This window comes from Columba livia, chromosome 23, assembly GCF_036013475.1.
Source record: "Columba livia isolate bColLiv1 breed racing homer chromosome 23, bColLiv1.pat.W.v2, whole genome shotgun sequence".
Lineage (NCBI taxonomy): Eukaryota > Metazoa > Chordata > Aves > Columbiformes > Columbidae > Columba > Columba livia.
In genome coordinates, this window is record NC_088624.1 from 2337861 (window position 1) to 2351656 (window position 13796).

The window sequence follows — 13796 nt, forward strand, 5'->3', positions numbered from 1 at the left end:
GGGGGAAGGGGCGGGGCGGCGGGGGCGCGCGTGGGGGCGTGGCCACACCCACGCGCGCACACGCGCGCCCTTCCCGCCTTCTTCCTCTTCCTTCTCCTCTCTCCCCGGGGTGGGATTTTCCACGCGTGCGCCGCCCCCGTTCCACGCGCGGACGCCGCGATCGCGGCGTCCGCGCGTGGAACGGGGGCGGCGCACGCGTGAGCGCGGTGTAAGCGAGCGCGGAGCCCCCCGCGACCCCACGCGGGGGTATAGCTCAGTGGTAGAGCATTTGACTGCAGATCAAGAGGTCCCCGGTTCAAATCCGGGTGCCCCCTGGGATCCGGATTTTCCTCTTTTTCTACCATTTATATAAACATTTTTAACCCCCGCCCCACCCCGCGCGCGTGCGCGGTCCCACTTCCACGCGCGGCCACCACCCTCATCAGCGCACGCGTGGAATCGGGATAAGGGGTCACGATACACTCGTTCACCGTGAGGGGGTATAGCTCAGTGGTAGAGCATTTGACTGCAGATCAAGAGGTCCCCGGTTCAAATCCGGGTGCCCCCTCCTTTTCATTTTTCCCCCTCTTTCTCCACTTTTTTCCCTAAAATCCCCAAATTTGTTAAAATAAACGATTTTCGCTGCCGTTACGCCCGTTCCCTCCCCGGTGCTCCCGGTAGCCCAGCGGTGCCGCTTCCCGGCCGCCTCTAGGGGGCGCTGCCGGCGGAGGGTCCCGCCGTCACGTTGAAGTGGGCGGGGCGACGTCATATCCCGGCGTGTCCCGCGCGCCTCCGTCTCTTCCGGCGCCAAGATGTCGAAGCGAGGTAAGATGGGGACCGGGCCTAGGAAGGGGGGCGTGATGGAATCCGGTTCCATCTGCGGCGAGCGGCGCCCGGATCGCCCCCCTCGGGGCGGGGGATGGCGGAGTGGGGTCCCGGGGAGCGGCGTGCGAGCCCGGTTGGGCGCGGAGGCCGCAGCCGGTGTCATTAATCCGCTCCTGGGGAGGCGGAGGTTGGGCCGGGTCCTCGCTGCCTGGAGCCCCTTTGCGTTTAGGCTCTGGGGTTTTAATCCTTTTCTTCACCCGCAGGACGCGGAGGTTCCTCCGGTGCGAAGTTCCGCATCTCCCTGGGTCTCCCGGTGGGAGCCGTGATCAACTGCGCGGACAACACGGGTGAGCGCGGCCAGGGGCCTGGGGAGGAGCCGCCCGGTGTGACCCGGAGGGGAACGGCTGTTGAATGAGTTGTAAAAAACAGGGTTTTATTCTGCAAATGGCTGCAGGTCTGTACCTGTGGCTCAGCGCGGTGTTGGGGAAGGAGATAACAATAATGTCATAGAATTGTTTAATTGTTTTGGCTGGGAGAGCCCCTCAAGATCATGGAGTCCAACCATAACCCAGCTTTGTCACTGCCCCACGTCCTGAGAACCTCATGTCCGTCTGTCCAACCCTCCAGGGCTGGTGACTCCAGCACTGCCCTGGGCAGCCTGTTCCAATGCCCCACAGCCCTTTGGGGAAGAAATTGTTCCCACATCCAACCTCAACCTCCCCTGGCGCAACTTGAGGCCGTTTCCTCTGCTCCTGGCGCTTGTTCCTGGGGAGCAGAGCCCGACCCCCCTGGCTCCAAGCTCCTTTCAGGCAGTTCAGAGATCAGAAGGTCTCCCCTCAGCTCCTGTTCTCCAGCTGAACCCCCCAGGTCCCTCAGCCGCTCCATCACACTTGTGCTCCAGCCCCTCACCAGCTCCGTTCCCTTCTCTCCACTCGCTCCAGCACCTCAAGGGCTTTCTTGGCGTGAGGGGCCCAAAACTGCCCCCAGGATTCGCGGTTTGGTCTCCCCGTGCCCAGCACTGGGACGGTCACTGGCCACACCAGCGCTGACACAGTATTTGTCATGTTCTTGCCTCTTCCCTTGGCATGAGCTTTCTTGGCGTGAGGGGCCCAAAACTGACCCCAGGATTCGAGGTTTGGCCTCCCCAGAACCAGCATCTGTTCTGGGGGAAGCCGCAGCTGGCGCTCTTGGCATCAGTCGGTGATTTGTTGGGGCAGCATCTTCCCCGGTTAACGGCAGCGCTTCTCCCCGCAGGCGCCAAGAACCTCTACATCATCTCCGTCAAGGGGATCAAGGGGCGGCTGAACCGGCTGCCGGCGGCTGGTGTGGGCGACATGGTGATGGCCACGGTCAAGAAGGGCAAACCCGAGCTGAGGAAGAAGGGTGAGCGCTGAGAGTCGGCCTGCGCCGCCGTGTCGCTCCTGCGAAGGACGGGGAGGATGATTCCTCCCTCAAACTGGTGCAGGAAGCGGGAACCGAATCTCTGGAGTGTCACGTCCACCCTCCTAAAAAGCACTTGTTGGGTCTGTGCGCAGTGACCCAGTGAGTTGTCGTGGAAGGGCAGAGCAAAGGCATCGCTTTTGGGTGAAGTGGCAGCTTGTGCTGTTTATTTCAATCAGTGGTGGGACAGTCCGTTTTGGGGGAAAAACAAGGGTTTGTTGGTGCTTGGGAGGGGAAGGGAGGAGTTCTTTTGATGATATATTTGGAAATAAAGGTGGGGAAGTGGAAAAACACTGAATTGTCCAAGCGTAGGTGCAGCTGTGTTACATAGTCAGTTTTAAGGGTACTATTGACTATAGTTTCTCATAGTGAAATGCTGCAAATATGAGGTTAAAAAAAACACCAGACCCAAACAAACCCACAAAATAACCCAAACCGGTGCAGCAGAACTGTGTCTCCGGGGTATGTGCCGCATAAAAGGCGGTTTGTGATCCCGAGCTGCTCCTTTCTCTCTGCAGTCCACCCGGCAGTGGTCATTCGGCAACGAAAATCATACCGGAGAAAAGACGGGGTGTTTCTCTATTTTGAAGACAACGCGGGAGTGATAGTAAATAATAAAGGTGAAATGAAAGGTACGGACAAGAACCCTGGGGGATGCGGAGAGGGGTGGTGGGTTGGGGCTGCAATTTGGGCAAAAGGACCCAGATTCTGCTCAGACTCAGTGCAAATGGGTTGAATTGTGTGAACGTCTCTGCGCCTGCTCTGTCTCTATCATGCTGTTGTATTTTTCTCCTCCAGGCTCTGCGATCACAGGCCCTGTGGCGAAGGAGTGCGCAGATCTGTGGCCCAGGATCGCCTCCAACGCGGGCAGCATCGCGTGAACGCCTTTTGTCTTCGTAGGGATCAAATAAAAAGTCCTTGTACCAAATACGTGGTGTTTTTCTTGCCGAAGCGCCGTCCTCGGCTGAGCGGGACGATGTCGCAGTGAGGGAGGGAGTTCTGGGAAGTCATTTTATGGACCTTGTGTGAACGTGGACTGCAGCAGGAAAGTGGGATTTGGAGTTTCAATATCCAATAAGTCTGTTTCAGGCAGGTTCCTGTATTATGGAAAACACCTGCAATGGGGTTGCACTGGAATGACTTTAAATTTTAGCATTACAGAGTGATCCAGTTCAGGTACGTGTGGACAGAAACTAAGAGGTGTCAGTGAAAGTTCTACAAGAAACCTTCGTATGGGGGCTCTCAAAATTGTAGGTGTGGAGTTTTCTTCCAGAATGGGTGATTTAACTGCTCAGAGACGCTGGTGTGGGGGAAAATACCACCTGAAAACAAGCGCCTTGGTCTGTGTTGTGAAGTCAGTGTTTCAAAGTGGGTTTTTTTCTCTGTGATGGGATGTTTTGGGGACAAAACTGGGATTTCAGGACCTCGGCCACTGCTAAGAGGAGCCGTGGCTGGTTTTGTAGGTGGGGGTGTAGCTCAGGGGCAGAGCATTTGACTGCAGATCAAGAGGTCCCCGGTTCAAATCCGGGCGCCCCCTCCCTCCTTTTTATCCAGAAAAAGTTGGTTTGGAGCACTTGCTTTCCACACTTTTCCCTAAAACTGCCTGCAGGCTTTGGTTTCTGTTCCATCAGGTGCTGGGAGAGATAAAGAAGCTGATTCCCATGAGACGACACTGAGGTGGCTGCGAGGGAAGAGATGAGTATTTCAGAAGCTGCTGTTTTGTCTCAGGATTAATTAGTGAACGTTTGCTGAGATTGTTTGAAATAATACAGAAGCAGGTGGGGGTATAGCTCAGTGGTAGAGCATTTGACTGCAGATCAAGAGGTCCCTGGTTCAACTCCAGGTGCCCCCTTCTTTTCCTTTCCTTCACGCTTCTTTTTGCTTGAATTCATCACAGAAAGAAGCTGGAGAGTTTGCCTGGTCATCTGAGCTTGTGCTGTGCAGCAAACGTTGGTTTCGGAGCTTCAGCATTCAAGGAACGGAGCCCCTGCGTGTAGGGAACCTGCACAGGTTGTGTATTGTGTGAGTAACTACTCACTGTGTGTGAGTACTCATCTCTGCTCTTACTACTCTGTAGTAATAATATTTATTATCATATAATTAAGTCTGTTTATGATAATATATTTAAGTCTGTTGACACCCTTTGCAGGCGCATTATGGCCCAGAGGGGGCTGTCAAGTGAAAGAATCTGACCAGTGGGTATAAAAACCTGTCTGTCTTATAGAAATGTTTTAAAAATGTCTTGTGGGCAGAGGTTCCCCAGGGGGTATAGCTCAGTGGTAGAGCATTTGACTGCAGATCAAGAGGTCCCCAGTTCAAATCTGGGTGCCCCCTCACAATTTACCTTTTTTGGGGCTTTCGGAGTGTTTGCTGGAAGGAGCAGCTCAGCCTCCCATCTTCTGCTGTCTCAGGGGGCTGAACAATGTTCTTCTGTCTTCACCTCTAGAGATTGTTCTGTTCTTGAAAGGTTAAGTGCAGCACGAGGTTTTCCTCACTGGTCTCTCAAGAAGATCAGCTCGGCTTCCTCTCCTGTGAATTCTTTTTCATGCTACAGTAAGAGATAGAAACAGTGGGGAAAACTTCGGAGTCTGAGGCGGTTGCTGTATCAAGTTACCGTCTGTTAGAAGAGAACAAACGCCAACGGGGAAACAGAGGTTTGGCTGGAGAGAAACTGGGCCAAGGTCAGCTGGTGAACGACGTGCGGAGACGGTGTCTGTCTGTCTGTCTGTCTGTGGGAGTGTGGCGAGTCGGCGTCTTGGCCGCTGTTGTGTTTCAGGCTGGTGATTTCCGCAGCAGGATTTGCTCAATTGGATTCCTGGGGGCAGAGATGCTGAAGATTGGGGAAGAATGTAGTGAAAATGTTTTGTTGGCAAGTTACAGGTGTGTGCAGGGGGTATAGCTCAGTGGTAGAGCATTTGACTGCAGATCAAGAGGTCCCTGGTTCAACTCCAGGTGCCCCCTTCTTTTCCTCTCCTTCACACTTCTTTTTACCCAAATTTGTCACAAAAAGAAGCTGGAGAGCTCCTTTTGAGCCTTGTGAGCTTGTGCTGTGCAGCAAACATTGGTTTCAGAGCTTCAGCGTTCAAGGAACCGAGACCCTGCCTGAAAGAAACTGCAGGTGTTGCATATTCTGTGAGTACTCATCTCTGCTCTTAATACTCTGCAGTAATCATATTTATCATCATTTATTATATTTAAGTATGTTGACACCCTTTGCAGGTGCATTATGGCCCAGAGGGGGCTGTCAAGTGAAAGAATCTGACCAGTGGGTATAAAAATTTGTCCGTCTTATAGAAATGTTTTAAAAATGTCTTGTGGGCAGAGGTTCCCCAGGGGGTATAGCTCAGTGGTAGAGCATTTGACTGCAGATCAAGAGGTCCCCAGTTCAAATCTGGGTGCCCCCTTCTTTTCTTGTCCTTCATGCTTCTTTTTGCTCAAATTCATCACAGAAAGAAGCTGGAGAGTTCCTCTTGGGCCTTGTGAGCTTGTGCTGTGCAGCAAATGTTGGTTTTGGAGCTCCAGCACCCAAGGAATGGAGCCCCTGCCTATAAGGAAACTGCAAGGGTTGTGAGCTGTGTAACTACTCACTGTCTGCACGTACTTCTATCTGTTCTTAATGCTCTGTAGTAATTGTATTTGTCATGATTTATTATATTTAGGGGTCTCTGTGCTCTTTGGCAGGCAGAGTAATATGCACATGGGGGCTGCAAGTGAAGGAATCTGACCAGTGGGTATAAAACTCAGTCTCTCTGTATAAATGTTTTTAAAATCTCTTGTGGCAGGAGGTTCCCCAGGGGGTATAGCTCAGTGGTAGAGCATTTGACTGCAGATCAAGAGGTCCCCAGTTCAAATCTGGGTGCCCCCTTCTTTTCTTCTCCTTTAACCTTCCTTTTGCCAAAATTCATCACAGAAAGAAGCTGGAGAGTTTGTTTTGGGTCTTGAGAGCTTGTGCTGTGAGGGCTGATGTGTGAGTTTCAGTGTTGGAGGAACTGACCCCAGGCCTATAAAGAAACTGCAGCGGTTGTGCGCTAACTACTCACTGTGTGTGTGTACTCGTCTCTGTTCTTGATTCCCTGCGGTAATTCCCTGTACTCCCTTTGGCAGACACGTTACGGTGCAGAGTGGGCTGTGGAGTAAAAGAACCTGATCAGTGGACACAGACACTTGTTGCTCCATATAAATGGTTTTAAAACCTCCTTGTGGAAGGAAGGAAAGTAGGGGGTATAGCTCAGTGGTAGAGCATTTGACTGCAGATCAAGAGGTCCCTGGTTCAACTCCAGGTGCCCCCTCTTTACCTGCTTTTTCACCCCTTTTTCTTCCAGAATCTCCTCACAGACAGACCATGGAGGGTCATTCTTACCCCTCTGAGGTCTTGGAAATCACTTGGTCATCTTTTGCCAAGCACGAAACCAGACCTTGACGTTTCTCCCCCTCTTCTCCTGAGGAGTGCACGTACGCACAAATAAGCCGGTGCAACAGAGGTGCTGCTGGTCAAGTTTTTCCTGTTCGAGTAATTACTATTAATTAAACCAGTAAACAATTATTACAGCGTCTCCTTAGAAGAGGGGATCTGTACTGAAATGAGGCTGTCCTGTATAAATTAGTTTGTGGTTACTTTACTAAACGCTGCACGCCGCCCCCGGGGCTCGAACTCGCAACCCGCGGCCCCGCAGGCGGGGGCTCTGCCCCTGAGCTGTGCCCCGGGCGCGGGGCTGCCGGGGGGCGGGGCGTTCGGCGGGAGGCGATGGCGCGAGGGCAACGCGCAGCGCTGGGAACACGGAGCTCAGCGGTTCTAACCCCGCCGGGGACACCGCGACCCCGCGGCGCCCTGGGAACCGGCCGCTGTGCCACGGCCCGGGAGGAGCCTCCGCTCAGGGACACCCCGGGGGTAACGGCGGATGGTGGGGGGAAGAAAACAACCCGCTCACCGCTGCACCGGGCCGGGCCCTCGTGGCACCGCGCCCGCAGGGGCAGGGGGTCCCGGGTGCTCCACGCCGCTCAGCCGTCTCCTTTACCTCAGATTTTCCTGCTAAGGCGTTAAACACTTTAGGGTTGTTTTTCCTTTATTTTTTTAATCCCCCTACCGAACGGCACCGGCGCCGCCTTCCCCTTCCCCCGCCATCTCTCCGGCTCTCCTCAGCGCCGCGTCGGAAGTGACGACACTGAGCTGCGCCCGCGCGCGGTGATGACGCACATCCAGGCCCGGTAGCAGCGGAGCAAGCGGCCGCGATGGGGGGAGGCGACCTGGTGAGGAGCGGCCGGGTCCGGGGGGGCGAGAGGGGCCGGGAGGGGCCGGGAGCTCCCCCCGGGGCTGCGGGGCCGGCCTGCGCTCAGGCTGGCTGCCCGCGGGCACCGGGCCCGGGAGACGCGGGTGGGCCGCGGCCTGCGGCCGTTCCCCGGGCACCAGCCGGTCTGCGTGGGGTGGGAACGAGCGTGTCCCGTTGTCCGGGCTGCCGAGCGGGCCCTTCCCGTGGCCACCGGCGAGAGGAGCCCCGTGGGGACCCTTGTTTAACGGTCCCGGTGTCCCCGTTGCCCCCCTTCCCCTGCAGAACCTGAAGAAGAGCTGGCACCCCCAGACCCTGCGCAATGTGGAGAAGGTGTGGAAAGCCGAGCAGAAATATGAAGCCGAGCGCAAGAAGATCGAGGAGCTGCAGCGGGAGCTGCAGGAGGAGCGGGCGCGGGAGGAGATGCAGCGATACGCCGAGGACATGGGCACCGTCAGGTGAGGGGCTGCAGCCGCCCTGCGAGGAGGAGCTGCCGAATCCATGTACACTGCGATTAAGTTATAAAAGACGTACCCATCGTTAACCAATTGACGTGAGATAAATGCTTTCTGACCGCCTGCAAAACAAGGGGATCCTTAGATCCTTCTGCATGACGAGAGGGAGACAGAAGATTAAGCAATACATTGTTTAGAAGCAGAGTGCTTAGTTTATATTTAATAATTAATAGGTGTCTTGTAAGTAAGAAACTAAACAACTATAACTAACATCAATTATTTCTTAGTATAGATGTATGTCAAAATCTTAAAAAATTGTAATGCGTATGTAATAATTATGTGAATATAAGCAACACAAGAGCATCCAGACACTGGAACACTTATGGAGGATGATCCGCAGTGTTCCCTAGTGCTGATAAAATAAAGAAGGCTGCTTAACAGTATCATTGACTCTGCCCGCCTGGACATGTTCCTGTGCGACCTCACCTGGGTGTTCCTGCTCCATGGGGGGATTGCACTGGATGAGCTTTTGAGGTCCCTTCCAATCCCAAACATACTGTGATACTGTTAAGCTTCTTTTTCACCTGGGCATCCTCCAGGAACATGTTCTGTGTGATGTGGGGTGCAGGTGTTCCAGGCGCCCCTGCGAGCGCCGTTTCCACTCACCTTCATAAGCCAGTGCCTTAAAATTTAACTTTAGAACTGTGAGACCAAAAATAAGATGCTGTCGTTTGCAATAGGAAACGAGAAGAGAAGCTGGAGTGGATGTACCAGGGTCCCGGGGGCATGGTGAACAGAGAGGAGTATCTCATGGGTCGCCCCGTGGACAAATACGTCTTTGAGAAGGCGGAGGACAAGGACGCGGGTTGTTCCAGCGAGACGGGGCTTCTCCCAGGCTCCATTTTCGCCAGGTCGGGGGCCAATTCTGTCCTTGACATGGCCAACAAAATCCGGGAGGATCCGCTTTTCATGATAAGGTACGAAATGTGGAGCCGGTTGATCTTTGTGAAGACTCTCGTGTGGCTGTTTCTGAAAGCTGTGTGTGAATTGGGTGAGCTCTGGGCTGTCAGTGGCCATCGTAAGTGCAAAGACTTATTCCACCTTGATTCGTCTCTACTGTCTCAGCTCCCTTATTCATGCAGACATGTATTTATCTGATCTGCTCTAAGAGTTCAGGTATTTATTAGCGTTGTAGGCAGATTGATGGTAAAAGAACTAATTCTTGTTTATCCTACTTGTTGCAGTCTTAAGTGGAGAAGGAAAGGACAGATTCCTTCTTAGTTCCGTCTGGTTTTGCCCATTCTTCTGCTTTTTATGGTTTTAGAGCTTGTACGTGATTGGTGTCTTTCGTGAAAATATCATTGCAGTTATTTGAAAATACTAATATATATATATTTGGTTTTGCTTTAGAAAGAGGGAGGAAGAAAAGAAGAGAGAGGTTTTGAATAATCCTGTTAAAATGAAGAAAATCAGAGAACTGGTAGGTGTATCTCAGTGCTCCTTTAAAGCACAAATACACTGAGCCAAGGGGGCGATCGAAGGTCCGAATTAGTATCGTTTAGGAGAAGGAGCTGAGTTCCGTTTCCTGAGTCTTTCACAGAAAACCAGAATAAATTCAATTTTCTATAATCCAGATATCATAGAAGAAGGTTCCTTATCAGTCTCTCAGCAGGAATTAATCTCGCTTCCTTTCCAATTCGGTGTTCTTTTATTCTTCTGCTGTGGTTTTTTTTGAGCTAGTGATTATTTGTTGCTTTAGTACCACAGAGTGATAAGCTCTTTAGTTTTGAGAGAAAACCTTGTTAAATGGCTTTAGATTTGTTCCAGGAGCCTTCCCACAGCGAACTGTGTTACGTTGCCCTGTGATACTGACTGCCCAGCGTAGAGACAGTAATTAGTACTAATGAGATGGTGTCTTGCTTTACAGCTGCAAAACAGTTTAGATAAAAAGGAGAAAAAGAAGAAGAAAGAGAAGAAGAAGAAGCACAAGAAACATCGCCGGCGCAGTTCCAGCAGTGAAAGCGACAGCAGTGAGGAGGAGTGGAGCAAAAACAAGTATATTTTCAGATTTTGTAGTACAAATACCTTGTCTCTTGGTTAAATTACCTGGTTTTCATGTCCTCTCTTTTAGTTTTATCCTTCTAATTAATGCTCTTAATTGGCCTGAATGTTTCTGTATTGTTACTTTATTGGTTTTGCGTTGTCGAATTACTTTTATGACATCTTAATGTTAAAAACTTAAACTTGATTTGCTTCAAAAGTACTATTGTGTTTTCTGTTCAGGTCTCAGAAGAGGACGATCAGTTCCTCCTGGAAACCGGCTCCTCCCAAAGCCCCAGGATACGGTTTACAAGTACGTACGTGTATTTTCCACAGCTGCCCCAAGTTAGGGAAGAGCAGGAGTTTTGGGTAGTTTGTTGCAAGGCGGCTTCACCGGCTGGAAGAGGATGATGAGGGGAACGTGGTCTAATAAAGTTCAGATTTAATCTGGAGCCACCTAAGCCCTGAAACTAAAGCTGTGCAGATCCCGCTGGGACTTTTGTCTTCTCTGAATTCAAGTTAAGTTTTACTTAGTTTCTTTTCAAATACCCTGCTCGACTCTTTTGGCAGGTTCACTTGCTGAACATTGTACAGAGATAATCCCTTCAGACACAGGTTTTAATAAAAACCTAGGGAGTGAGATGAGTCAACGCGAACCTTCCTGCGCTTAGGCTGGTCTGACGTCTCCTCTGTGGCCTCACGTTGTTGTTTCGAGACGTCTCTCTTGAAAAACGCTTTTGAATTCCAGGTTAGAGACTCGGAGCAGAGCCACAGGTCCCGGAGCTCCCCAGCTCCCCAGGACAGGGTCCCCCACAAGCACCGCGATCGCTCCAGGTCCAGGAGCCCGTCCCGTTCTCCTCAGAGACGCTCCAGCAAGAAGAACTCGGAACAATCTGGCTGCAGGGGGTCAAGATCTCCTTCTAGACACAGCAAACAGTGAGTGTGGTGAACCTGGGTGGTGTCAACCCAAGGCTGCTGCCAGGGGGGTTCTCTAGAACCAAAATCCATCCATCTTTTTCATCTCCTTCTACCACCTCAGTGTTGTGGCCTCATTATTGCTCAGTCCTGGGTGTAAAGGGGAGAGCTGTGCGGTTATACAAGAGCCCAGAAATTCTTGGGGGGTTCATGCTGTCTGCAATTGCGCCTTCATTTGGGACCCCCCTTTGTAGGTGCACCCCTTGGGTTTAGTGACTCCTGTCTTTGGGTGAACGATTCTCTTTAAGATGTGTTTATCATGGTTGAATTATCTTTACTAAAAGCTGATAAAATCAGGTACCAGTGCTGATGGAATAATTGAAACTGAGTAAAAACAGATGGATATATGGACATAAATATATAACAAACGTATGGAAATCTGCAGTGTATTGTTTTTGAAGTGGAAAGGTAACAATCCTGCATAATGGGGGACGTTTGAGTTTCAGAACGTGGACAAAAAGCGTGGGGAACGTTTAGAGGTGTGAGAATGTGTGTTTGTCTGTCCTGATGAGGGTGTTCCTGGGTTACAGACACAGCGGTCGGGAGGAGAAGGGGAGACCGAGAAGCCCTTCCCCTAAAAAGAGCTACCGGCGGCAGCGCAGTCCGGGCTACACACGGTAAGCAAGATTCGTCCCTGTGCTTTTGGGTGGAAGCGGCTCTGGGGCTGGCGAAACAGCTGAGCGAACTGGATTTTATTCTGTTAAGGAAAATCGATTGGGTCAGATGTCCAGAAAATAGGGCAGAGAGTCTTAAAGTGCTCGGTTTGGTGCTTTTGAGGGTTAGTTAACGCCTTGGACAACTTCCCAAAGCAGTTCCTGTGGTTGATGGTTCTCCATGCGGTGACATGACATCGGTCTCTGTCCCCTGGACATTCTGTTTCACTGTCATCAGGAAAATATGACCTTGCCAGCATCATCTTACCACTCAATTAAAACCAAGGAGGCTAAAAAGAGGAGGAAAACAGATCTTGCCACGGGCGGGGTAAAGCAGAACATTTAGACCTGTACAGATGTGCTTTGCTGATTGTGTACCAAAGAAAATTAGTTGTTCAAAACCCCTAATTTGGAGGATTATAAATTATTAAAGAATGGGAAGTGAGAGGGGGCCCAGTGCTGTTGGTTCCCAGCAGTGGCTTTTTCCACACAAATAGGAAGATTTCTCCAGAGGAACTGGAGCGTAAGCGCCAAGAGATGATGGAGAACGCCAAGTGGCGGGACGAGGAGAGAGCGAACAACCTCAGGAAACACCGGAAGGAGGAGGAGCTGGAGCGAGAGCTGGAGAAACTCGACTCCCGAGATGGGAAATTCTTCAAGTGAGTGTTTTATTATCTGCGTTTTCATTCCAGGGAAATATGAGGAGCAAGTGATGGCCTGGAAGTTTGAGGTGTTTCAGATTATGATATAAAAATCTGACTCTACTGTGTTGTCTGGTAGAACTAGTGACATCTACTATTCCCAAATCCTCCTCTTAACCCAGAAGATAACTCTTTCTATCATAGCCTTGGCTGTCAGACTCAGAAAACGGTGATCAGTTATTAAGGTAGACGACTTAGAGAGGATGAATCCTACTAAAAAATGGTGTAACGTTTGGAAAGAAGTTCTGATTTCTTTCTTTGCTTCAATTTCCCGCAGTCGCTTGAAACTAGAGAGCGCATCTACGTCCACCCTGGAAGATCGGGTGAAACGCAACATCCACTCCCTGCAGAGAACTCCCGCTGCCTTGGAAAAAAACTTTATGCAGAGATGAAACTTGTTCTTCTGCTCCCGTGCAGGAGTTCAAAGGACACTTATTCCCCAAGGTGAGCGAGCTCCAGCACAGACTCCCTGCTCACACAGACACAGTTACCAGCTCCCAGAGCGGTGCTGGGATTTCTGCGCCGCTGCCCACGGTGTGTTCTGGACCTTCTGGCCTTGTGAATGTGTTTGTGACGAGCGAGACCTTGCGAGCGAACCTTTGCTGGAGAACTCGTGAGCCCTTGTCTTCTATTTTTAACGCATTGCCAAGTCTTTTCCTTCTCTCTCCACCTTGACTGGTATAATTTTTGTATATTCTTAAGCAAATTCTGCCAGGTGGTAATTGCTTTTTACACTGTGCGGAGTGTCCGAGCTCTTTATATGACAGAGCAAAAGACCTATTTTTGTTAGTCCTTAAAAATCGGAGTAGGAGAAATTCACATGTGAGTTAATTTAATGGAATTGGATAAAGCTACAGGAGTTAACAGACAGAATCCCGATTGTACTGTCACCATTTCAGGTGTGGGTTTGGAGGGTGATGTTTGACAATTCTGCCAAAAATCTGTAACCGTTATTTGGTTGCTCACGGATCTAAATGGTGTTTGACCCAAAGGAAGCTACTTCAAAAGGAGAGGAAAGGAGCAGAGCATAGCTAATACAGCAAATGTTTCTCTGGGATTTTTGTAATGTAAGTAATGTGTATATGTACAGCAGCGTAGATCTTTTTTTAAAAAAAAAATGACACTTTTTAGGTGTTCTTTGTGGCCTTTGGGAGTGGTGGGTGGGGGAGCCCTCGCTGTGGAGGTTTGGTGAGCGCCCGGGGGCTGTCGCTGACCGTAGCGGCCCCTCCTCGGGTGTATCCCAGCGCAGGACCCGGTCCCTGTGCTGCCGGGCCCCGGTTGGGCTCCGCGGGGTATCCCCGGGCAGCCCCGTCTACGCTGCTGGCCCTTTAAACGGCGGCCTGTGACGTGCGTAGCGGTCCATTCATAATTCCAGGCGCCTCGCTGCTTATTGGTCCATTCAGAAGGGGGCGTGGCATGGTCGGATACGTCACGCCAACTGGGCGAGACCACCTCCGGGAAGAG

At 51.2% G+C, this 13796-nt stretch overlaps 2 protein-coding genes and 10 non-coding genes across 12 annotated transcripts; all 12 read left to right on the plus strand.

Moving 5' to 3' along the window:
• The first annotated feature begins 242 nt into the window (after positions 1 to 242).
• On the plus strand, positions 243 to 314 carry TRNAC-GCA (transfer RNA cysteine (anticodon GCA)). Its single transcript has one exon. It is a non-coding gene; the product is annotated as a tRNA-Cys (tRNA).
• A 161-nt stretch (positions 315 to 475) lies between these two features.
• Positions 476 to 547, plus strand: TRNAC-GCA (transfer RNA cysteine (anticodon GCA)). Its single transcript has one exon. It is a non-coding gene; the product is annotated as a tRNA-Cys (tRNA).
• A 177-nt stretch (positions 548 to 724) lies between these two features.
• On the plus strand, positions 725 to 3172 carry RPL23 (ribosomal protein L23). The gene is made up of 5 exons (XM_005508241.3): positions 725 to 804; positions 1068 to 1151; positions 2059 to 2187; positions 2763 to 2876; positions 3043 to 3172. The coding sequence occupies exons 1-5, from the start codon at positions 792 to 794 to the stop codon at positions 3123 to 3125; spliced, it is 423 nt and encodes a 140-aa protein (XP_005508298.1). The 5' UTR covers positions 725 to 791; the 3' UTR covers positions 3126 to 3172.
• Positions 2304 to 2436, plus strand: LOC135576239 (small nucleolar RNA SNORA21). The gene has a single exon (XR_010467841.1). It is a non-coding gene; the product is annotated as a small nucleolar RNA SNORA21 (small nucleolar RNA).
• Positions 3173 to 3709: 537 nt separating the features above from the next.
• TRNAC-GCA (transfer RNA cysteine (anticodon GCA)) lies at positions 3710 to 3781 on the plus strand. The gene has a single exon. It is a non-coding gene; the product is annotated as a tRNA-Cys (tRNA).
• A 243-nt stretch (positions 3782 to 4024) lies between these two features.
• Positions 4025 to 4096, plus strand: TRNAC-GCA (transfer RNA cysteine (anticodon GCA)). Its single transcript has one exon. It is a non-coding gene; the product is annotated as a tRNA-Cys (tRNA).
• A 410-nt stretch (positions 4097 to 4506) lies between these two features.
• TRNAC-GCA (transfer RNA cysteine (anticodon GCA)) lies at positions 4507 to 4578 on the plus strand. The gene has a single exon. It is a non-coding gene; the product is annotated as a tRNA-Cys (tRNA).
• A 555-nt stretch (positions 4579 to 5133) lies between these two features.
• TRNAC-GCA (transfer RNA cysteine (anticodon GCA)) lies at positions 5134 to 5205 on the plus strand. The gene has a single exon. It is a non-coding gene; the product is annotated as a tRNA-Cys (tRNA).
• A 371-nt stretch (positions 5206 to 5576) lies between these two features.
• On the plus strand, positions 5577 to 5648 carry TRNAC-GCA (transfer RNA cysteine (anticodon GCA)). The gene has a single exon. It is a non-coding gene; the product is annotated as a tRNA-Cys (tRNA).
• A 389-nt stretch (positions 5649 to 6037) lies between these two features.
• TRNAC-GCA (transfer RNA cysteine (anticodon GCA)) lies at positions 6038 to 6109 on the plus strand. Its single transcript has one exon. It is a non-coding gene; the product is annotated as a tRNA-Cys (tRNA).
• Positions 6110 to 6461: 352 nt separating this feature from the next.
• On the plus strand, positions 6462 to 6533 carry TRNAC-GCA (transfer RNA cysteine (anticodon GCA)). The gene has a single exon. It is a non-coding gene; the product is annotated as a tRNA-Cys (tRNA).
• Positions 6534 to 7313: 780 nt separating this feature from the next.
• Positions 7314 to 13458, plus strand: CWC25 (CWC25 spliceosome associated protein homolog). Its single transcript, XM_065039628.1, has 10 exons — positions 7314 to 7491; positions 7794 to 7966; positions 8704 to 8940; positions 9374 to 9443; positions 9891 to 10018; positions 10247 to 10316; positions 10752 to 10939; positions 11509 to 11595; positions 12129 to 12290; positions 12610 to 13458. The coding sequence occupies exons 1-10, from the start codon at positions 7474 to 7476 to the stop codon at positions 12722 to 12724; spliced, it is 1248 nt and encodes a 415-aa protein (XP_064895700.1). The 5' UTR covers positions 7314 to 7473; the 3' UTR covers positions 12725 to 13458.
• The last annotated feature ends 338 nt before the right edge of the window (positions 13459 to 13796 follow it).

What these genes read in the sequence shown, in the direction of transcription:
- RPL23 (XM_005508241.3), top strand. An exon ending in CAACTGCGCGGACAACACGG is followed by an intron (nt 1,152 to 2,058) that starts GTGAGCGCGGCC and finishes TTCTCCCCGCAG; the next exon opens with GCGCCAAGAACCTCTACATC. An exon ending in ACCCGAGCTGAGGAAGAAGG is followed by an intron (nt 2,188 to 2,762) that starts GTGAGCGCTGAG and finishes TTCTCTCTGCAG; the next exon opens with TCCACCCGGCAGTGGTCATT.
- CWC25 (XM_065039628.1), top strand. An exon ending in CCCCAGGATACGGTTTACAA is followed by an intron (nt 10,317 to 10,751) that starts GTACGTACGTGT and finishes TTTGAATTCCAG; the next exon opens with GTTAGAGACTCGGAGCAGAG. An exon ending in CGAGATGGGAAATTCTTCAA is followed by an intron (nt 12,291 to 12,609) that starts GTGAGTGTTTTA and finishes AATTTCCCGCAG; the next exon opens with TCGCTTGAAACTAGAGAGCG.